At 47.8% G+C, this 23163-nt stretch overlaps 2 protein-coding genes across 2 annotated transcripts in view; one reads left to right on the top strand and one right to left on the bottom strand.

Moving 5' to 3' along the window:
* The first annotated feature begins 152 nt into the window (after window positions 1-152).
* Window positions 153-13063, top strand: AMZ1 (archaelysin family metallopeptidase 1). Its single transcript, XM_072348811.1, has 7 exons — window positions 153-271; window positions 5854-6268; window positions 6882-7049; window positions 7440-7568; window positions 7826-7989; window positions 8246-8422; window positions 12341-13063. The coding sequence occupies exons 2-7, from the start codon at window positions 5965-5967 to the stop codon at window positions 12902-12904; spliced, it is 1506 nt and encodes a 501-aa protein (XP_072204912.1). The 5' UTR covers window positions 153-271; window positions 5854-5964; the 3' UTR covers window positions 12905-13063.
* A 2585-nt stretch (window positions 13064-15648) lies between these two features.
* Window positions 15649-23163, bottom strand: part of GNA12 (G protein subunit alpha 12) — a 38542-nt gene continuing 31027 nt past the window's right edge. Inside the window, exon 4 of the mRNA XM_072348944.1 lies at window positions 15649-22608. Coding sequence (XP_072205045.1) covers window positions 22039-22608 — 570 coding nt within the window. The 3' untranslated portion in view covers window positions 15649-22038. The remainder of the gene's footprint in view (window positions 22609-23163) is intronic.

Below are 23163 nucleotides of genomic sequence, written 5' to 3'. Positions count from 1 at the left end.
TCCGGCGCTGCCCCCGGCGCTTTCCCCGCGGGGTTCGGGGCGGCACCCGGCGGCGGCTCGGCGAATCCCGTGGGCTCCCTGCGGAGGGGCCAAGCCCCACTCGTGCCGCTTTTTCTCCCCCTTTTTCTTCCTCCTCCTCCTGGCTGCTACCACCGCCGCCGCCGCTCCTCCTGTCGCCGCTGCCCGGCTCCGCTCCGCCTCGCCAGCCCCGAGCCGGCTGCCCCGGCCCTGCCGCTCCTCCCCGGCCTCCGCAGCCCCGGCCCGGCGGGTGGTGAGTGCTGGGCGCCCCGGGGGGCTCGCGGGGGGCGCGGAGCCGGGAGGGTACGAGCGGTCGTTCTCACTGGGAGGGAATCAGAGCTGCCGGTTGTGGAGGGCGGGGGGTCGGAACCCTTCTGTCGGATCACCCCATTCTCCCGTGGGCTGTCCTCACCTTTTGGGGGCAGCAGGCTTGGGGGCATCGTTCTACGTGACCGAGGTCCTGCTTGGGGCAGCCCCTATGCCGGAGTGCGGGGGGCTGCTCTTGAGGTATTCCTCCCAAAGAGGAGCGGTGGGGCTCCAGCGAGGGCATCCCCCCTGCACCTCCAAGACATCCTCAGGTCATCGTTCCGGCACATGCCCAGGGTTCTGCTCCGGGCGCTGCCCTTGGAGCATCCTCCCAGGGCTTTGGGTGCGGGGGCTCAGCTGGGTTCAGCCTGCCCAGCTCTGCGGGCCGCGGGGCATCGGCTCAGGGCGCTGAGGGATCGCTTCCCTCCCCTCATACCATGCCCTGTGATCCTGGAGCAAGATGCCCCGGATCCCAATCTGCAGGGCCGGGTGGGCCTGGGGGTGCCCCAGAGCAGGAGCTGCTCCTGCAGCACTTCCAGAATGTGCCCATTCGCTGAAACAGCCCCAGCTGCTGAGGGCTCGGGTACAGACAGCCACGGTGAGGTCGTGGGGTGTGGGGCTGCCCTCTGCAGCCGTTCTGCTGTGTGGCTCCCTGGCACAGGTACTGCAAAAGGAGCATCCCCTGCCTCGTGCTGCCACTTACAGAGCATCTGGTTTCCTGGGAAAAAGGCACAGCATTACAGTGCATTTATACTGCATGATGAACTACTCTTATAATGCCTGCACTTGAGGGAATATCTAACCATAGCCATACCTGTTTGGGCATTCATCAGTATGGAAACTCTGCAGCCTCTTTCCTGGCTGACACTGGGGCTGTCTTGCAGAACCCATTTAGTCTGTCTAGACAAGTATGATGAAGAGTGAAGTGCCCAGAGCTGTAAATGATTACAGCCTGGATATCTCCGCAGCACTACGTTTGTTGTAGAGCGCTGATAGGCAGCGTGCTCTACCTCTGGGCTGCCCTTGGGTCCTTGGTTATTAAATGCACAGAAAATATCCAGCAATGCATGCAGGTTGGTTGCATATAAGAGCAAGGGAAGAAGAGTGCAGCCATCCCTTCATCTCACAGGTGCATGGGAGAGACACCACTGAGAGCTTAACCAGAGAATGCACAGTGATAAATCTATGAGCACCAAAACCAAGGAGGCTGTGGGTGTGAGTGGGAAGAGGGCACAGGGTGCATACCTTCATCTTCTCTCCTGTAGGGCAGCGCAGATATTTCTGTAGTATTTGTGTGGCTCTTAGAGATCCTTAAATAGAAAGCACACACAAAAAAGCAGCATTATTTATGAGCACAGAATAAAATCCTTAGGATAGAAGACAAACTATGGGTAATGCATATCCTTAATACATATTCATATGAAGCAGAGTGTATGGAAGAGAGCAGGCTTTGACATAAAACAAAATCAAGAGGGAAGCGGATGCGTAAGTGTTCAGAAATAATCTGCAAGCATCTGTCTCCATCTTAGGTGGTTAATGACCTTTACAGTTCCAGTCTTTAATACCACAAACCTTTCTGCCCACGGGTTGTCCATCTGCCCTGTCCTGCAGCCCACAGGAAGTCATGAGGCAGACTGAGGTGAGGACACCCCTCCAGGTGTCCACAGCAATAACCCCCCTTGGTTACACACTGCAGGTAGACTGTCCTCTCATGTGAATCCCAGAAGGTTTCTACAGCTCTGGGAATGACTCATTTTGAGACAGACCACACAAATCATCTGTTTCAGAGTCACAAGAGTATTCTGGAGATGTTGTGCATAAATATTATTGGGATATGGCAGCACGTGAGGCCAGGAGGTTTTTATCTAACTGTGTGGATGGGAACGTGAGACCTGACTCAGTGATTTGTTGCCACTGATTGAAAAGGGCTCCAGCTCCCCATGGGTACAAGTATGGGGCAGAGTCAGACCTGGGGTGTATCTCCTCTGTGAGCAGAGCAGATCCATTCTGAGAGCTGCTAAGAATCCCTAAATCCCCCTACAGCCCCCAGTGCCTGTTTCAGGTCTGAACCTGGCAAAACAGATCTGTTCTGACCTTGGCAGCTGAGCCCAGTGGGTAGGCAAGGACTGCAATCAGGTCCTTGAGGGAGGAGAGGAACAGTGGGCAGGTTATTTGCACCGGGGTTAAATCCTTGCACACATCCACATCCTCTCTGTCCCATTGAGCATCCAAGAAATATTTTTCTATGCTGTCAGCAAACATTGATAAAACTGCTTTCAAGTCATCTGTGTTATACTGGGAAGGTGAGAATGCTCTGTGAGTGGCAGCAGCAGAAACCAACTGCAAATCTCAGGAAAAGAGCTATTAGAGCAACTAGGGCACGCTGCTAATTAGCTAACGCTTGTTCTGTTTGCTCTGGGCTCTTCATTGCTGTTGACCAGCTATGAATCTTTTGCTCTATCACTGCCTGTTTACAGTACAGCACCTAACTCAGGCAATTAATCAGTTTTAACAGTCTCTGCTAATGTCCCTCTGACACCCAAGCTGCCCAGTTAAAGGAATCTGTCTCTACTGCACAATAGCCAAGAGGGGGAGAGCACCATAATGAGCACAGCCTGAATCAGAGAGAAACCGCTTACAAGTTGGCTTAGAAAATGAACAACTTTACAACGGCCAACTTGTATCCATATGCCCCTTTTCTGGACCACATAACACTGGTTCTCTGCACACCACACCGTGGTTGGCCATGGGTTGGCCAACCCATCCCAAATGTATGGCACTGCCTTGGCTTTCCAGAGTTACACTGTTACCATCAGCCCCCAGCACATCTGTCCAAACAAGCAATGTCAATATATTAAGGGAATGAATGACACAGACGTGAATTTCAAAAAGAATAATTCATAGGTAATTTCCAATTACAGAGAATAATTTATAGGCGCCTGATTTGCAAAGGGAATAATTTACGATTAACCTGCATTGCACATGAAAGCATTTACAGGTCAGTGTGACAACGGGGGTGTATCGGATGTGGCAGTTCAGGCTGGATTTTGGGGGAATTTCTTGTGCAAATGTCCGCAATTTTGGAAAGCAGAGAGCATTAACAAATGGCTGCAAATGGGGATAACAAAGTTCAGGTCAGAAATAGGATTTTTTTTCCTAATAGTAAAAAAAAAATGAGAACGCCATGAGTGGAGACGCTCACTTGCAGCAAATTATTGCTATAGCTTTGCTAAAGGATCTCTTCTAGTGCAACCAGAAGTCAATGGCCTTTTAACCAAGGAGTTACTTTCTCCTCAGGACTTGCTCATCAGGTCCTATGGCTTGTCGTTGGCCAAGACATCAAATTAATTGCTGCTTGCTCTAAAGACATAACATCTCCTTCCTACTTACCTGATATGCATATGGATGCATTGGTGCTTCCAGTTCTGCATCACAGCCTTGGTATCTTAAAGCTGCCGGGGAATGAAGGCCCATTGCAGCTGAAGTGCCATTCCCTATGGCAGGACCACTTTGGAGTGTGCTATAGCAGGTGGCCCCAAAACAAGAGCTAAAAATTACAAAGCTCTTTCACACCACTCCAGTTAATGGAAGCAGTACATCCATCTATTAGATCAAGCACAAATACCATCTTCTACAGTCAACACTGCAAAAGAATCTGCTAAAGATGTCCATTTCTGAATCATTGATTTCCTGCAGTGGAGTACTGTAGAAATGCTTGTTAATTAGAAGTGATGGTGTTGGATTTGGTGAATGCAGAGGGTTGCTGCTGTTCTCTTGGAAGTAAAACTGGTGTCCAAAAGAAGGAGGCACACAGTGCTCCAGGCTGCAAGTGAATTCCTGCCCTTCAGCTTCCCAATCCAAGTGTAATCATGGATGTCCTCGTGCATTGTGGGTGCTCACAAAATGCCCGTGTTTATTGCCGGGGATGTCTGGTGCAGTGTGAATGTCCCCTTTTAGGAAGCCTTGGGAAACAATGTATGTCCCATAGCTTTGGGTGCACACTGCATTTCATCAGAGAGCCTGGGGGAACACAGGCTAAGAGACTGAGCCCATTGTGTTCATTACTGCATACATCCACTCTTTGCTACTTCCCATTTGGAAAAATCCATTCATACTCTAAGCAGCTCCTCCCACATCCCCACGTACTCACAGGCAGCGCTGATGAAAACAGCTCCTGCTTCTCAGAAGCCTTTAGTAAGATCACTCCCAACCCAGGCTGAGCACAGAGCTTGGCTTCCTCAGGAGCAGCAGGCAGGGCTCACACAGCGCAGTGGTGGTAACATCACTCGTGGTTTCCCAGTGTAAGTTCTGAGTATGGTGGGGAAAAGGATGCATATGTTTAGAGTTTGTGCAGGATGAACATTGCCTGGGATTTCAGCAGGGCCAAGATTTGACTCCTGGTGACTTCAGTAGGGTCAGAATCTCCCTTCACCCTCTTAAATTAGGGAGTAAGTTAGAAGTGAAGAGATTTGGGTGACAAGGTGCAAAATAATCTCACGTGTACCTTTGTTGCAAGAGCAACATGCACACTTTTTGGGCAATAAGAAGAGGGAGCTGAGAAAGCATCAGAGATTATATCTCTAGAATTCCATTGGATTAAGGCCCTTGTACTACTTCAGATCCCACTGTGCTCCTGCTGTCAGGCTTTAATGCCAGCAAAACACAAAGCTTGCAAAAATAAAAGCAAACCGCTTACCTGCTCCCTCTCCTCTGGGGTATCCTCTCAGCTCCACAGAAGATCACACAAAACAAGTCTCTTCTAAGGACTGCTCAAGCAGACAACTATCTTCCCAAGGGTTAGATGTAAAGAAACTCAGTTTTTTAAGGGCTGCCACCTTTATCTTATGACAGAACTCTCACAGCCAACTTGGTGTAACTAAGGAAAACATCTGGCTTATGCTGGTACTCTTGTTTGAATATTGAATTCATTGCTATATCACAGTCCTCAGGGGCACCTGGTGTCTGCTGAGCTACTCAGATTAGAGATTAGCCAGTTCCTCCTAGAAATATTGCACCTCTCTTTTTTTTTCCCCCTCTCATTGCATAGTGCTGTTACAAAGTGATGCCCAGCAATTATCCACCCGGGTTCCTTTTAAACTATTATTAACTCGCCTCATAGAAAATAATACTTCTTCCTAGAATGCCCATGCTTTACTGCATATCTACCTGCATGTTTTCATCCTGCTGTACGCAGGTGGAGCACTGACCTGTACAAAGCAGCTTTTCCCAAAGCACAGCTGCTAAATACCTGGGTTCCACTTGGCACATCTGCTCTACTTTCCTACCGTGGACAGGAGCACTCCCTTTTAGTGCCATGTAAGGGCTAATACAGCCAAAGACACAACACTCAACCTTAAAGCGTAACATAAATAAGTATACAGATAAACCCAACCATCTGATCTAACCCAGACCTCTGGTAGCAGTACTGGGGCTGCGCATTCTTGAGCACCACCTACTGGTACATAAACCAGCGGTGCTCATGAAGATGCAGAGCATCTCGTAACAGCTTCCCATTCACATACATTTCAGGGCACCTGGCCGGCGCTGAGCACAGCCTGCAGGCTCCCACTCAGATCCCACAGCTGGAAGCCCGAGAGCTGAGCTCTGCCAGGTCCCCAACGGCCCGCGGGCCTCTCCGCAATGCTGCAGTGCAAACACGCACAGGAGTTCAGCTTCGGGCCCCGGGCTCTGAAGGATGCGCTGATCTCCACCAACCCTGCCCTGCAGGAGCTCTATGCCAAGGCTTTCTCCAGGGCAGAGAAGCTGTTCCTTTCTGAAGCCTACAACCCGCAGAGGACGCTCTTTTGCACGCTGCTCATCCGGACAGCATTCGATTGGCTCCTCAGCCACCCCGATGCACCCGAGGACTTTGAAACCTTCTACCACGCCATGCTGAGGAGAAAGCAGAGCTACTGTAGGAAGCACATCTACCTGCAGCCTATCGGTAAGGCATCCACACTGAGCCACCTGGAAAGGAACAGGGGGGAGGGGGGACCCAACTCTGTTGCCATCCTTCCTCTCCTCCAAGGAGGCAAGAAATATTTCATACAAGGAAAGCTAAGTCCATAACAGCAAAGGTTCTGCTGTATCCCCAGTCCAGAGTCATGAGCCATGATGACAGCCAACAATACAGCTCCCCAGAAAATACCACGGGTGCCCTTGGGTGAGATTTGGTATGAATATGTATCCATACATATATATACATATCTGTATCTATGCGTACGTAAAACAATGCTGGATAATGCAACATTGTGGGAGCTCTATCCATGCCAACTCACAAACAACAAGCAGCACCCAGGCCCCAAGTTAACCTCCCTGCACTGCTCATCTCAAAGATAGCCTTCCTGCTCTGCAATGAGACCCCACTTTCCCAGGGTGACCATCTGACAGAGCCCCCTCTTCTCCACACCCATAAAACCACCTAGAAATGACTGTCCTATCCCAGAGTCAGCAGTTAATTTCAAAACAAGCCAGCCTGCCCCATGGCCAGCCCCACAGGATCCCCCCCCCCCCCAGAGCTCCTGGTTCATTCTGTCCTTGGGGTGCTTTCTCCCTAGACCTGACTGAAGGGCCTGCTGGGCCCTCGCTGCTGGATTCCCTTCAGAGCTGCGTGGAGTCCTTCTTCCTGGGGCTCCGTGTGAAGTGCCTTCCTTCCATCCCCATCTCATCCATTCACTGCTGCTACCGCCACAGCCAGGACACGGACAGAGTGCAGCTACATGCAGGTGAGGGTCCAGGTGTGTGATGATATAGACCTCCATGGGGAAACTCCTGACATCACCATTCATCAGGGAGGGAGAAGGGAGAAACGCTGATCCTGGGGAAAACACTGAACTCTGAGGCTGGAAATAAGAATGAAAAGCAAAGAGCCTTCCGTCACGTTTTCCTCTGCTGTTCGTCTTTTTTCTGTGCTGTTCTGTTCAGATCCAGCACTGCTGCTTTCACGTGGGCTGAGCTCTCCCACGTTCTGTCCAGAGCCAAAGTAAATCCATGGGCTGGGTGATGCACAGGGGAGTTCTGCAGCCTTTCACACTTGGAAATTTGCTTCTGCGTGGCTCTTGCATGCCTTCCAATGATACTTCAATTTAATGGGCATCTCTCCTACGTTTGTCCAGATGGGATCCTGAACTTCCTGAAGAACAACAAGCCCATGGATGCTCTGTGTGTCCTCGGGCTCACTCTTTTGGACCTGTACCCATGCGAGACCTGGAGCTTCACGTTCAGCAAATTCCTGCCAGGACAAGGTGGGACTGGTGTCTGATGATGTCCCAGCACAGGGTTTGGATAAGGCAGCACCACACAAATGTCCTCAGGTTTTTTTTTCACTGCCTGATGGGAGGAGCTGGGTTTTTCCAATATAAAATTCAGGGATAGTGACCCAGGGATGCTATTGTAGGCAGAGGCAAGTGGAAGTGTGTCTTTTTGCACCAGCACAGGCATGCTGAACTGGGGAAAAGCCACCAGCACTGATGCCTTAACCTCTGTACTCCTCTCTTTACAGAAGTGGGAGTCTGCAGCTTTGCCAGATTTTCTGGGGATTTCCCCCAGGCCAACTGTAGCAGCTTGAACCCACTGACAAAGAAAGAACAGTTAAGTGATGTCAGCAAGGAGAGCCGAGAGCGGACCTTGCCCTTCAGTGCCCAAGAGATGGTCCAGTGCTGTAAGGTAGGACCACTGGTCTCCCGCACTCCCTATTTCTTGCTACCCGAGGTTCAGTACTTCAGAGGCCTGAGCATAATCTGCCTCTCAGCCCAGAGACTGCTCATGTACATACACAGTCCCAAGCACTTGGCACCTTGGTGCGCTACGTAGGCACCCCTCAGCTTTCAATGCCACCAGAGCAAGCTGCAGCACTGACTGCATGGAGAAGCAGAAGGACTCGCAGCAATGCTGAGACAACTGATTTTTGTTTTCCCAACAGGTGACTTGCCATGAGATCTGTCACCTGATGGGCCTGGGGACGTGCCGCTGGCTGCAGTGCATCATGCAGGGTGCGCTGAGCCTGGATGAAGCCCTGCTGCGGCCCTTGGAGCCCTGCCCCATCTGCCTGCGCAAGCTGCAGCACGTCGTGGGCTTCAAGCTTGTCGAGCGCTACAGGGTGAGAGACAGAGCCACCAGCCCTCCCACAGCCAGGGGCTACCCCCAAATCCCAGCACTAAACACGCTCAGTTTCTATGAGAGGAGGTCGTGCCTCAAACACGGGTTATGATTTTGACATGGTCAGCGACCAACCCTCTGTGCAAGTCTTAGGGCTTCTGGCCAGAGACAAAGGCAGTGCAACAGTTCTACCACGTTTTGTTATTCCCAAAACCAGGGTGGGCAGAGGCCAAGCCAGAGTTTGTGGCCAGTGCAGCTGCAGCAGTTCCCATGTCCGTGTCCTTTCTCATGTGCCAGTGTGGTTTTCTCTGGGGCTGCTGATATCCCAGAGGAAATATTAGTAGGGATCTCTGCTGCAGTGCCTCAGCTTAACAGTACAAGAACGGATCCTGACTACTCCCTAATAGACAGAGTGTCCTAGATCCTTCTCTCCCACCTACAGAACTGCTAACACCACATACAGGCGCTGTCAGGAGCAGAGATAGCCTCCCATAGAGCCAGAAAGGTTTTTTCTCCCTCCAATGGCTAAAAAGCTGGGCTCAGTAACCAAACAGAATCACAGAATGGTCCAGGGTGGAAGGGAACTCAAGAACCAAGAATCTCCAGCCCCTCACCACATGCAGGGCCACCAGCCTCCCCATTTACTAGACCAGGCTGCCCAGGGCCCCATCCAACCCGCCCTTGAACAGCTCCAGGGATGGGGCATCCACAGCCTCTCTGGGCAGCTGTTCCAGCACCTCACCACTCTCATAGCAAAGAACTTCCCCCTGACATCCAACCTAAATCTTCCCTCCTCCAACATAAAACCATTTCCCCTTGTCCTGCTGTTATCTATCCTTTCAAAGAGTTGAACAGCAAGGAGGGTGTAAGCAATCTCACTGTTCTCACTCTGCATCCTACCTCCTCCTTCGTTATTATTTCTGTCTGGCAAACATCATGTTCACAGACAGGATTTTCCCCTGCTGCCTGCTTTAAAGTCTGTGGGTTATATCTGTAACGAGCAGAATGGGAACAGGGACGGCTCTGCTTCATTCAGCTTGGAAACAAACGCACAGAAACACGGCAGAGCACATGGGGAAAATGCACGCGTGTGGTTGTGCTGCTTTCCTCGTGGTGTGAGCTGCCTGTGGCCATTTGGTGCCTGCTGCTGCCCAAATCACCCAGAGCACCAGGGGAATGGGCTGCTTTAATTCAATGCCTGACCTACCAGGCACCCAGCAACCTCCTCCCACAACAGAACTGCTGTCTGCATTAAGCTCTTCTAGAAACACTTTTCCTTTACACCTGCAGCAAAAGCTGTATTTGCCTTAACATCCCCCATTGGCAGCGAACTCAGACTCACAGAAAGCCTCACTTGCCAAAGCTCACATCTGCTGCCTTGACAATGACAGCTCTGCGAGACGCAGCACACGGCTGCCATGATCGCTTAAGAGGCTTTTGCTTCTGCACTGAGACAGGAGACAGTCGTGCCAGAGATGAATTCAGCAGTTAAGTGCGAATAGAGCAGAGAACATTTGAAGACGATATCAAATCTGAAAACCAAGTTACTTGCAAAGTGTGATTTGGGAAGTTGAGGCTGGCCCAGTGCAAGCCTGGAGTCACACCTCCCTGCTGGGAAAGAGCAAGAACCACCAACAGCCAGAGCAGAGCCAGACAGCCTCAGTGAATGCAGGAAATGCCAGATACAAAGCTGCTGCTCCCCAGGAGCAGGTAACGCTGCTAAGGGCTGCAACTGAGAGATCATGGGCAGCAGAGCACGTGGGACAGGAAACCAGCCCTTATGTAGGAGGATGAGCACTTCCATTTATTTATCTGAGCTACACTCACAAACATACTCCATTTTGTCAGCTCAGCTGTTTACTCCAGTATAGGCTGCCTTGCAAACCGAAAGCCAACCAATTCTCATGGCATTTCCCCACCACAACCACTGTTTCCACCTGCTCTAACATTCCACAGCATCCCAGGCTGTTCCGCACATTGTGCCTATCCCAATTTCCACCGTTTGCAATGGCCACATTGAAACAAACCATCCAACCATAAAACAACCAGCGGTGCTCAACCTGCACTGAGAGTTTGGATCAGCAGCACAGGATGGCTGCATCTTCATCATGGTGTGAACGAGCTTTGCAAGCTCACTCACCAGGGCACAAAAGCTGGTTTACTTACCTGCAGGTAAGCTAAGCTGTAACGTTATCCCTTTCTATTTATACATGAGAACATAGAAAGAAGCTGCAGCCCTATGAACCCTTCACATCCTGGAATCCATAAGCCACCAGAGGATGGGTGACAGGAAGGACTTTTGGATTCTAGCAGTGAACTCATAGCAATCATCCCCTCCTTTAAAGAATCCAGACGTACTGTGGGGATGTCCCGGGGTATTAAGCAGCAGTTGTGATTCTGTCTCAGACTTCCAGTCTTGGAAATTTTAGAAGGCATCAAAATTAAAACACAGAATGTTTGCAGCTTCCAAACAGTTCTGCTGTGCCCTTTCCTATCTGCCTCCTACCACAGCTTCGGGTGCCTTTGTGCTTTACACCCAGAAGGAAAGGCTCCTGGAGATGGGATGAGGCAGAAGAGCCATCCCTTCACATTTCTCCTTGCCCCAGAGGGAGGGGGCAGGGCAGACCAACTCAGCTGAAAGAGTTCATTTTCCTCTTGTATGAAATTCTTCCCCGAGGCTCCATGCACAGACTGCAATGAAACAGGCCGATTTCTCCCACCCACTCAATTTGAGCTCTTTATCTTCTCTGTCGTTTGCCTGAAGAGAAAGCAATAGAGAAGGCGAGGGGGCAGGGAGGAGGGGGATGCTCTGGTGCTCTGGCAGAAGACAGCTCTGTAGGGCTTGCCATTTTGTGCCCTCTCCTCAACCACGACAGCACCAGACTCATCAGTGTCCATACAGACCCAGCATAGAACCCAGTGTGCTGGGGCCTCAGCTGGACTTAACGCCCTGTAGCTGTCACCTCTGCTTTTCCAAAGCAAATGCAGCGCTTTGTATCAGTATCAGCTGGGAGCTGAGGAGTAAAGATGGAGAAATAGGCCACAAAAGCTGAAAAACACACCAAAAACGTCAACGCGTGCCAACGAGGCAGACAGGGAAATCACCTTTTATCCAGTGATGACTGGAGCAGTGATTCATTCCCCACAGCGTAAGTGTGCCAGAAGCAACCCGCTGTAGTGTTTAATATTTAAAAAGGAAATTGTCTCAGACATTTTCCCTTCATTAATTCTTTCCTGGAGCTCAGCCTTCCAGCTCATGCACTTCAGCTCGAGAGGGGAAGGTGCTGTTCTTAGGAGCACAGGGCACATCAGCACAGGAGTTAACAGCACAGTGCAAGAGAATTCCTCAGCACTATCTCAGGAGTTTTCAAAGGGACATGGCTTCCTCTAGCAAGGCCCTGTTTTGGCTCTAGCAGAGATCGCATACAGACACAGGGGAGTTAATGTGTTCCCTTCTCCTCTTACTGTCTTCAATAATAGGATAGATTCAGCCCACATCTAACAGGGAATAGAGCTCCCATGGACACTGACCAGAGTCTCAGAATGGCCTGGGTTGAAAAGGCCCACAATGCTCATCTGGTTTCAACCCCCTGCTGTGTGCAGGGTCACCAACCACCAGACCAGGCTGCCCAGAGCCACATCCAGCCTGGCCTTGAATGCCTGCAGGGATGGGGCATCCACAGCCTCCTTGGGCAACCTGTTCCAGTGCGTCACCACCCTCTGGGGGAAAAAAAAATACAAAGAATAAGAGAAATCTCCTGCTGTGTAAAGGAACCATGAGCTGCTTCAACTCACATTCTCCTGGCCACGGCGTCTCAATCTGAGCTAAGAGATGCTTGTGCTTACCTGAAAACACTGGGTGAGGCGTACCCATTTCCTCTCATTCTCTAAAGCAAAACCTTCTGCCTTCCCTTTGCAGAAGCTCTACGCTTGGACACAGACCGTGCTGTCCACGTGGCCAAAGCAGGAGCCAGCAGACCTGTCAGCCTCAGAGGACATCCTTCCGCTCAGCTCGGACTCCGGGATGTGCTGTGAGAACGACTCCGAGGCCGTGACCTCCTTGTCAGAGCCGCTGACGCCGGACGTGTGCAGCCAGGCACTCTCCATCGGCCCGGAGCTGGACGAGCGGTCGTGTTCGCTGGCTGAGGTGCAGAGTCAGCCCCAGCTGGCTGGGCCCAGCCAGCCAACAGATGTGGTTAAAGATTACGAGCTGTGGCTGGAGATGTGCATCGCTGCCCTGGAGAGGAACGTCTCTGAGGAGGAACTGGTTCAGGTAGACGAGGCTGTGGATGCTCTGGCTAGGTGGGACATGTTCACAGGACAGCTGCCTGCTATGAAGAAGGATCTGCCCTTTGTTCGGGACAACACCGGGCTACGGAAAGTCCTCGGAGACAAATTTTCCTCTTTACGGAGGAAACTGAGTTCCAGAAAACTGTCCAAAGGGGAATCATCCCCTCATCGCTGGCGCTGGGAGGACAACTAGCAAGGGCCTGCCTTTGGATGGGCCAGCTTTGCTGCAGAGGCTTCGGCTGCGTTGCTGCCCTACCTCTTATCTCTCCCCATGAGTTGCTGCTTCCACAGAGAAACTGGAACTCACCCAGGAATAAAAGATATTTCTTTTTTTTCTTTCTGATTGCAAGCATCTTTTTGACATGATCAGTTCTTTGCTAAGGGTTTTTCTGCGCTGGTTTGTTACAGAGTGACTACACGCTCCCATTGACTCCTGTGTAGGCAACTTCATTTCCATGCTGTATTTCATTTGGTCTGAAATCAGGTGGGAAGAGTCTATGCTAAACACCAAACAAGTTCACACAGAAGCTTGGGCCATCCGAACAAACAGATGCAAATTAAAGCGGGGCAGCTCTCCTCCATACACAGAGCTCTCTCCTACTTAGCATTTCTGACTGAAGCACAGCTATTATTCCTCCCACACCAAAACATTCATCTCTATTCCGGTCGCTGCTCTGTCAGCTGGAGGCTGAGCACAGGAGCACAGCCAAGGCTAAAACGAGGGGGGTCCGAGCAGGGGGAGGTGGGGGTGGATGGGCACAGAGGGGGGGAGCAGAGCAGAAAGCTCCCTGGCAGCTCACCCACCATAAAGAGCAGCGTTTGTGTGACTGCTTGTGGACACTGAAGGGGATCTCAGGAGCTGCTTCACTTCAAAGCCAGGCTTGGAGCTATGAGCTCGAACTGCTCGCTCTCATCCTCTGTAGATTGGTACAGGAGGGGGGAAAAAAAAGGCAAAAAGAATTATAAGATTTCACACACACACACACACACACACACACACACGGATTACTGACTGCAACGGGGGGAATTACACACACATTCCTCTCCCTGCTTTGACAAGGCAAAACCGCAGCCTTTGTGCTCTTCTCTGCTCTGTAAGCACTCACTGATGAGGAATGGGAACCATGCTGGCCCCAGGAGCTGCCTCCCACACAGGGACGCTGTGTGCAGGTACAGGTATGTATTAGGTGGGGCTCCCACCACACTCATCAGCAACCTACTCACCAGCAAGGCTGAGCCCTCAGCATCCCCAGTTCACTGATAAGGTCCCTGCAGCCCCCAGGGCTTCAGCCTTCTCCCTGCTGAACGTGGCTGAATTAGCAGCTGCAGAGGACAGAAAGCAGGCAGGGCCTGCTCATTAGGAACAGGCCTAAGGAGAGAGGGAGAGCAAGGGCATTTCACTCCAGAGCACTCGTCCTGTGTGCAGGCAGCCTCAGGAGCCATCCAGTGTGTTCCTGGGGTGGGCAGGACTGGCTCAGGGCTCCCGGCCCAACAGCAGAAAGCCCCCAACAAACCATGAGTTGCTATAACAGATTCACTATTTTAAGCACAAGGTTTGCGTTTCTTTTTGTTCAGCCGTATTTGCTCTTATTCAATTCCATAGGAACCTTCCCCAAAAGACACCACAAATACAGAATGACAACACTACCTGAGGGAAGGAGATGGCCTCCTGTCATAACCAAGTCCAAAGACAATACAGAAGAGGGTGGCACAAGCAACAGGCAGCAACCAGGGATGGGAACCTCCCTCTGTGAGCCTTTGCCTTGCAGACTGACACGCGCTCTGTTGTGAAAGCATCGACCTGCTAAAGAAATGCTGCTCACCAATAAGATATTTCTGATGCTGTAGTGACAGAACAAGCACTTACCAGCTCGGCTCATCCAGGAGAAAGGAGTAGAAGAGCACAGCAGCTCAGAGCTCCATTCACACCCAAGAAGCTCAGCAAGGCCCACGGGTGGTATCAGCTGCGTGGTTATGGGCAGGGGCTGCTAGGAGCACAGGGCTTTCCCCGTCAGCAAGGCCCACAAGCACATACTGAGTCTGCAGTTCACCTGCTCTCATTTTTAGATACCAACCATTGCTAACAAACCCTCTGGGAAACAAAAGGCAACCATTCCCAAAGCCCCCAATGTAGCTGAGGACACATTCCGAATGCTTACTTAAAGAAAGACAAACAGTGCGCCGTGAAGCATTTCAAACTGTGCACCTGCCAGTGTAATTGATTGGGCATTAACAGCTCACACAAGAAACAACTGAGATCTGCCACAAAAACCTGCCAGGTGCAACCTTTCAGAGTGCAAGCAATGCAAGGTGAGCAGCATTCCTAAGAACTGGAGCTCAGTTCGGGCAGAATTAGCTGGTGCCATGATGGCAGTGCTGTGAGACACCGATGCTGAAGGCTCTTCAAAGGGTCAACAGTTCTGCACTGTAGCTCAAAGACACTCCAGCACATAGTATGCGAGTCCAAGAGGAGCCTGGCACGGGCAAGCAGTAAGTATAGTCCTGCAGCTATTAGCGGGCACTGCACAGCAGAGGTGGAATCCCTAACAGGGGGATTTCAAGCTCCTGAACTCAAAATGCACGAGCACAGATTCAAGCTGCCTCTCCCTTTCCACTTCCCATCAGTTCTAATGCCTAAAACACGCACTGAAAATGTTACGGATGAAATGACTTGGAAGTTTTATATAGGTTAATGTTTCACCAGCCTTCAATTCCCAAACACGTTCAGGAAGAATGATTCAGACCAGAACTGGAGAGGTGGGAGATGTACACAGATTACAGAAGAAGGTTTTATTGCATGACAGCTGTTGTTTCATGCACTCCATGCTGTATTTGTTATATGTCTGTATGTGTATATAAAGCAGCTTTCTTGCAGAAATCCTTTCACAGCAACAGTCACTCCAGGCTCTCTCGAAAGATAAAACCCATAAAGAACAGTATAACAAGTCAAGTTTTAATAGATTTATAAAATTCATATATACAAAACAGTAAACTAACTCACCAAAAGCTATAAAATACACTTTTTACACATCACAATATAATTTTATCTAGTACACAGTTTTCATAAGTTGAAACTATGACAGCGAGTAGCCGTCTCTATTGTGGATGCTGTTTTGGTGCTAGAAAGACACTTACGTGAGCAGTCTGGAACTGTGCTTTCATTTCACGTGGTTTACTTTTTAAACCTCTTTTTGTCACTGTGAATTGTTAGGAAATTAAGGCTAAACTCAGGCCCTTTCTTGCCCAAAGTAGTGAACTGGTTTAGAAAAAGAATGATATTGCATAGTATGTGTGTTACATAGGCACCAGAGAGCAAGTAAATTGCAGAATTAAAGGTAATGTTAATTGGCTTCCTAGCTATGTGATTGTGTCACAAGATAACTTGGTGCTTGTCAGTCTGCTTTCATACATATTGGTTCCATGAACAAGACAACTCACCACAAGAGCAATAAATACCAGCATTTCTGTTAAGTAGCATCTCCAAAAATACCACTCAACATTTATCAATTCAAGCTCACATCAAATCCCAGATAACATAACCTGTACAGCAGAAAAACACCCAGAATCCTAAATCCTGTTAATGGCTTCAGTGTGAGCAGGAGTTTGAACACGTTTCCTATCCTCAATCCACTGAGCATGCTTTCCAAATCTTGTCAACTACCAAAAAGATTCTTCTTCTTCCACATCCCCCTCCTCCTCCTCCCTGCTGGCTTCCCCCAGCTGCTCTGTCTGCCCACCTGCACAAAAGGCTGCCAAGGAGCACGAGCAGAGAAGCCGTTCTGCTCCAAGATCTGTTCCTTCCCTCATAAGAATCCCTTCCTTCCTCAGGTCCTCCTCATACAAAAATTTGGCTTTCCATCAATTGTAGATTCTACTCCAACAATGGAAACAGGATCTCATCCAGCCACTGCCCTGAAATTCGTCTCCTGCTCCAGTATCTTGAAGAAAGGTTAAGAAGCTGTTAGAAAAGAGTGAGATGCGCTCCCTGCTCCGAGATCTGCAGATCGTGTTTTATCATGAATTGAGTTTTAGCTTCCAGTTTGGAACAGACAAATTGATTTACAGTGGAGGGGTTTGCAGCAGCAGCAGGGCCAGCCTCTCCAGCCTGCTGCCCTTAATTCACAGCCAATAGCTCTCTGGAGTCACTCAAAGCTTTTAAGGTCAATGCAGGTGGCATTTCTTTTCAATACACTCAGTCTTCAAGAACCATCAACTTTTGGGATCTGTGTAGGAAATAGCTCCCCCCTCCTGCTTCCTTCCAACGTACTTTGGCTTTTTACCAGAACGCCCACCTTGGAAGCCAGTGCTGCTCTTTTTCTCTCTGACCATGATCGTTTTCATGTCAGATGCAAGATATGACCTTTGGACATAAGCCAAGAGGTAGGCTGTCATTCAGTTTGCCAAGCCAGACACAGAAGCACTAGCACTGACAATCTAATACCAACATGCTCCCCACCCAAAACAAGAAGACAAGCATGTCAACACAGACACTTCAACACTGCTTTCCAAATGCAGTTAGAAAGACAAAAATGCAAAGAACCGAGCTAAACTGCCCAACCACCAAGACAAACAGAGAGCATCACCTGGTTAGGAGGACAGCAGTTTCAGCTCCAAGTTGCTTGGGTTTACTCAATTCCATCCATGTAAATAAATTAACGTCAAAGCAAAGAAGTGCCCACTTCACAGCACAAAGCAGAGATCACTCCAGCTAATTACAAAAGAAGTAATAGTAGAAATCACAAGGTTTTGCCAATTACTTCCTCAGTAGGCTAGACTGTCCTCACCTAGAAATGCACGGAGTCGGGACTAACTCAACCCAAATGTGGCCCAGACAATGCCAGCCTGAGATTTCTGTCCCAGAACTGATGCTCCATGTCCATCGTTTACTAAAGTAGGCAATATATATGCTTTAAGGATGCTGCTGAAGCACCCTACTCACTCCTTCCTGTGTTACAGAATTAACCAAGAGTGTACTGAGGTAAAGAGTTGGCAGTGCTGTATTAAAACCCCTGACTACACTGTGTGTCATTATACTAGAAAAGAGGCTTCTACTGAACCTGTAGGAGCCACTGTAGGTCTAATGATGGGAAGTCAGTGTTTGCCTTACATTTCAAGCTGCGTATCTTATTTTTGTCTCAAGCTGGCATGGATCAAGCTGTCTATCAACCCCGAAAGTGTTTGATAGCACATGCAAAGCTAAGTCGGGTGTTCAAACTCACTACTTGAAAATGGAGGGGGTCAATATCCAGCAACCTGCCTAAGGAAGGCCACGGGTGTGCTTGCTAAAACGTCATTCTGTGTGGAATAGCTGTCAGCCACTTGACTATTCCTTTCATTTCTTTAATTGGCTAATTCTTCACAGGTGACACTACCAGCAGTACTGAACACCTTGGGGTGGGGAGCATTTCAAATGGACAGTTTTCCATAACTAAGCCTAATTCAGCTACCCTGGTGGAATAACATTCGAGCCTGCTGTGCCACATACAGACAAGCTCTTCCCACACCAATTCACTACAGGTGTGTTTTTGCTCTGTCCTGAATTGACGCACATTCCTCCACTCTGCTTGGCTGAGGTTCTGGCTTCAGTCAGCTCAGAAATCGTATACAAGTGAACACCCTTAGGAACTCCTTTATGCTTGTACCGTGATTAGCTCTGGGTCTGACTCAGCAACACATCAGTTCTCAACTATTAACACATCAAATATTCTACACTGCTGCACTGAACAGAACAAGATAGACTCATCATATAAAACTGAAAGGATCTTTGAGTTGTAACGCGAAATCTGTGGCCAGTGATTTCAGCTTCAGAATCAAGATTAGGAAATATTTAACTGCTTTGAAGTGATAACTGCCTATCAAATATGTCATTCCGACTCTTCCTTTTTAATTTCAATTTACTGTGCTGTCTGGTATTGCCATCTAAGAACTGCTCAGAAAGTGACAGCACTACAATTGAAGGAATGATACTGACTGAAGCACTACATCAGCTCAAAACCAAATACAAAGTAGTGTTTGAAAGACTCCCGTTTTGTACATTTTTCTACCTAAAACTGCAAGATTATAGAAGTTTCTCCTGCATGCACAAGCAAGTGCTTCCTCTCTTTGTCGTTGCAAGAGAAGATCCACTTGCATCACCCCACCACTGCAGTATCAGAGGAGGAACAGCAAAATACTGTTTTTTTCCCCCTGTAAGGAGTTGTTCAAAGTCCCCATCTGATTACAGTCCTGCCTGTGACCTATTTCCTGACGAGCAAACGAACAATAACCTCATAAAGTTAACAACAAAAGAGATGTTCCCTCCAGCTGTGTTTACCTGCAGCATTCTCCAGGATGTCACTTCATTTTTTCTACCTTGCAAAAGGACCAAGCAACTCATTAAGCCTGTCCTGAGATGCTTGTACAACCTAGGTCACCCAAGTTCTGCTTTAATTACTGATTTACCATAATGTGATTTTTTTGGCTCATCTATACTACAACTTTGGGAAAAAAAACCAAAACATAAACAAAATACCTCAGTTGTGTAAGAAGTGGAGTTTAGCAGAGAAAGACATTTACCTGCCACCTGAAAAACAATCCTTTTCAATCACAGTCCAAATCCTCTGCAGGTTTGAGAATTGCTTCACTTCTGCATCAGCAGCCTCCTGACCTTGGGGTTCCTGGTGTGAATCAATGCTATCAAAGTTACACAGAAAACAGCCTACGGAGCCAAATGACTCATCTTCTTCTGCAGCCCAGAGCATCATCCTTAGGCTCATTTTATCAGCAGAGGAAAGGCAATGATGGGCACGAGGTGAACGATCTGTGTCTCAAAATCTCGGACTTGTGCAAAACTGCTACATCACTCAAAAAGAAAAAACAATCCCAATAAAACACTGGCAAGATTGAGAGCTCATTATGAGATAACTCAAGCTGTTTCCTTTCCAGGTGCAGATCAAATTAGTTAAAATATATGTCGCGTTATTAGCTCTGCTTAGAGTTTTAAAGCCATAAATGACCATGAAGAGGAAAAACAGAACAGAAAATTCCATGCTACACCTCCCAGGTAAAGCTACAGTAGATTGAGACTGTAAGCTGAGGTAATTATTGAGGAAAAAAATAGTTGAAAGGCTTAACTTGTTGGCAAACAAGCACAATATTAGTCCATTAGAAAATGTAGTGAAAGAGTAAAGTCACAGCAAACTAGGAAATAAAATCAAGTCAAACTAGAAGTTGGTCAGCCCACAACTGCCTCCTCCTTTCCAGTGCCTTGAGTGAAGTGGAAGCTACTATCAAAACCTCCAAAAAAAGCCTGGAAGCATTGGAACAATCTCACTTTTCAGCTAACAAATAGACTAGCTTAGAGAAATGAACCTCAGACAATAAGTAAACTTACTTGCATTGCCCTGGGTTGCAATATTTACCTTTTCAAATGCAATAACCTTAAAAGTTTCTTTCATCTGTCTATTTGTCATGCGACGTCTTTCCCCTTCGAGGCTACAAATGAATGAACATCTATGAGACAGACTTGGTCCTGGCAAAAATAAGACTTGTAACAAGAAAGCTAATTCCTGCTTAAGCTTGCTGAGATTTAATTTGGATTTTCCTGCCTGCAACTTTTCACTGCTTCTTACCTCAGTCCCGTGTTATGTAACACCAACACTGCCACGTCTCTTCCACTCTGAAGCTGCACAAAGAAAACCCAGAGATTGCTACAGTAGGAAACCACACAAACACACTGATATGAACATCTGCAGGCTTCAGAGGGGAAGAAAGATTCCAGATTTTATCCAAATTAAAATCCTGTTCTGTTGTCCTTTCATGTGTTTTAAACCGCATTTCCCATGGGATCACCAGCTGAAGTGAAACGCTGCTTGTTTTGACATGCCATTGCAGTCTCAGTGGGGAAAAGAACTCCAGGGAATCCACTGCCTTTGTATGGGTACAAACAGCCCTTCAGGTTTTATTCTCAGATAAAAGCTATGACAAAAAATTGCACAGTAAACTATGTTTGAAAGTTACCTAAAGAATTGCACTACAGTGCTCAGATTAAAAAGGCAGGTCGTAAGGTTGTTCACATACCCCACGGTAATAGAAAAGATATGATATGTCTGTACACAGAAAAGGCACCTGATAGTTACACAGACTGAGAGCTAAGAAATTAACAGTTCATATCAACATTTTCCAAAGCCTCTTGAATATACACAAACCATTGCCCCAAATGGGCAACTCCAACCTTGACTGTACTCGGAATTACACGTGCGTTACTACTGGCTAAAGATCCCATTAAGACACAGATTAAGGGCTAATTTGACAGCAACATCTTGCTGTCCAAACATATCAGTGCAGTTGTAAAACTGGGATCTCTAGGATGTTCGGTCTTCCTATACAGTCAGCTGATGGCATATAATCAGTTGCTGTACTACCAAAACCTTTGCATAAGAGTTTAATCAGCTTTCAAACTTGCAAATGTAGATGAAGCCCTGTCACGTGATTCTGAACCTTCACAATGACTGCCAGACTGCAGGTGTGAGGACAGTGCTGGATCTCCATGAAGTACATCTCACTCAGGCACCTGCTGTGCACGTACAGGGTCAGGTGCTCTAGCACAGGCTGCTCCACCAAGGAAATCAGATTCCCCACGATGCAATAATACCTTTTACACGTAGTGCAAAATAAGCCCTTCTTAGGCAAGGCCTTAACTTTCCATCCAATTTACTCCAACATGGGTTTCCTTGAACAGTTTTAAACTTAAGCTTCAGGAGACTCATGTAAAACCTTCAGACAAGAGCTGTGCATCCACCTTAATTAGTAGATTCCAGTTCTGTGGCAAAACTAAACCGCACACCAGACCTGGTTACACTCCTAGTGTTAAGAATGGAAGTTCCATTAACATTCTCCAATACAGCTACCAATCTCATTACATTTAGGTTAGTTTGATCATTTCAGCACCTCCAAACTACAAAAAAAAGGCAGACTGTATGACTAGCGTCTCTGAAAAATAAGTATTTCCATTTAAAACAAAGTGTCTTCCGTACATGGTTTGTCAGAGATATTTTTTTTGTTTTCTAAGAAGGCAGAAGGTGGTTGTGTTATTCAGCATTCCAAACTAGGTACAGAACCTACAACAGCCATGTTTCAGTAGTGTTTCTAGTCCAAATGATTCAGTAGCTAACATCAACATTTGACTCCTTCGGCCTATAGCTCCTCTGTTTTGACTGGCTAGTTTACAGCATTCCTGAGCCAAGTAAGTAGCATGGGTCCTACACCACATGCAAGGGCCATAAAGAAAGGATAAAAATTCTGATCTAACCCTCCAGCAAATTTTAACAGGACATGGACTTCTCTCCTTCACTGCAACATAATATCCTTCAGATTCTCTTGAAGGATGGTGTCCTTCACAGCATGAAACACAAAACGGATGTTTTCAGTGTCTATGGCAGTGGTGAAGTGATGGAAGAGCGGCTTACTGCGGTTTCTCCTCTTTCTGTCAAAGCACTGCACCAGATAATGTTGAACATCATCTAGCCTGTGAGGGTCACCCTTGAAGTCCGAGAAATACTTCTTAATGCTGACAGTCTTTACCTTTTCTACAAGAAGATCCATCTTGTTGAGGAACAGGATAATAGAAACATTAAAGAAAAGCTTGTTATTGACTATTGTCTCAAAGATATTCATGGACTCCACGAGTCTGTTTGTGCGTCTGTCTTCCATGAGAACCTGGTCGTATTCACTGGAGGAGACCATGAACAAAATTGAAGTTATTCCATCAAAGCACTGGAACCACTTTTGACGCTGAGATCGCTGTCCGCCTACATCCACCATCTTGAAAGGTATTTTTTTAATGATGAAATCATGCTCTACTATTCCCTTGGTTGCTTTTCTAGCCAACAAAATATCTTGTTTGCTGGGGAAATAATTCTGTAAAAGAAATGAAAGAAGCGTCAAAAAAAATCCTTCAAAAATGCTGGTTAATGTCAAAGTACTGAATAAGAGAAAAAAAATCAACAGGAGCCCCTTTCAACTTTTAATTAAAAGGTGAAGAATGAATATCCAACTAGAAATGCTGGACTGCTGAGTGTTTACCTCAACATATTGGTAAACAGCTATCAGAAGGACCTATGAAAATAGAAATAAAGGAGTAGCAGTCCTGTTTATATCCTTCTTGCGTTGTATTTTCAAGCTAAAGACTATTTTACCTTTATGAAATTCTTATTACCATTTGGGCTCTGCTCTGTAAGACAGACCTCCAAAACGTCACTGAATGGACTTTTAAATTGTACTTTCCATTGTTCAATACTCTCTGGGGGTATCTTGCAAGCTTTCCTGGAAATACAGTTCACAGTCTACGACCAGCAATTACAGCAATACACCCTACTGTAGGATTTGGCCCAGGCCACCACTGCAGAGCAACTTGTTCTTCACAAGCTTAGCACTTCTACTGCTTAGGGACAATCACCTTCCTTCTTTTTCCTC

This window comes from Excalfactoria chinensis, chromosome 14 (genome assembly GCF_039878825.1).
Source record: "Excalfactoria chinensis isolate bCotChi1 chromosome 14, bCotChi1.hap2, whole genome shotgun sequence".
Lineage (NCBI taxonomy): Eukaryota > Metazoa > Chordata > Aves > Galliformes > Phasianidae > Excalfactoria > Excalfactoria chinensis.
The sequence above is the reverse complement of the archived record's forward strand: the minus strand, read 5'-3'. Positions and strand labels throughout refer to the sequence as shown.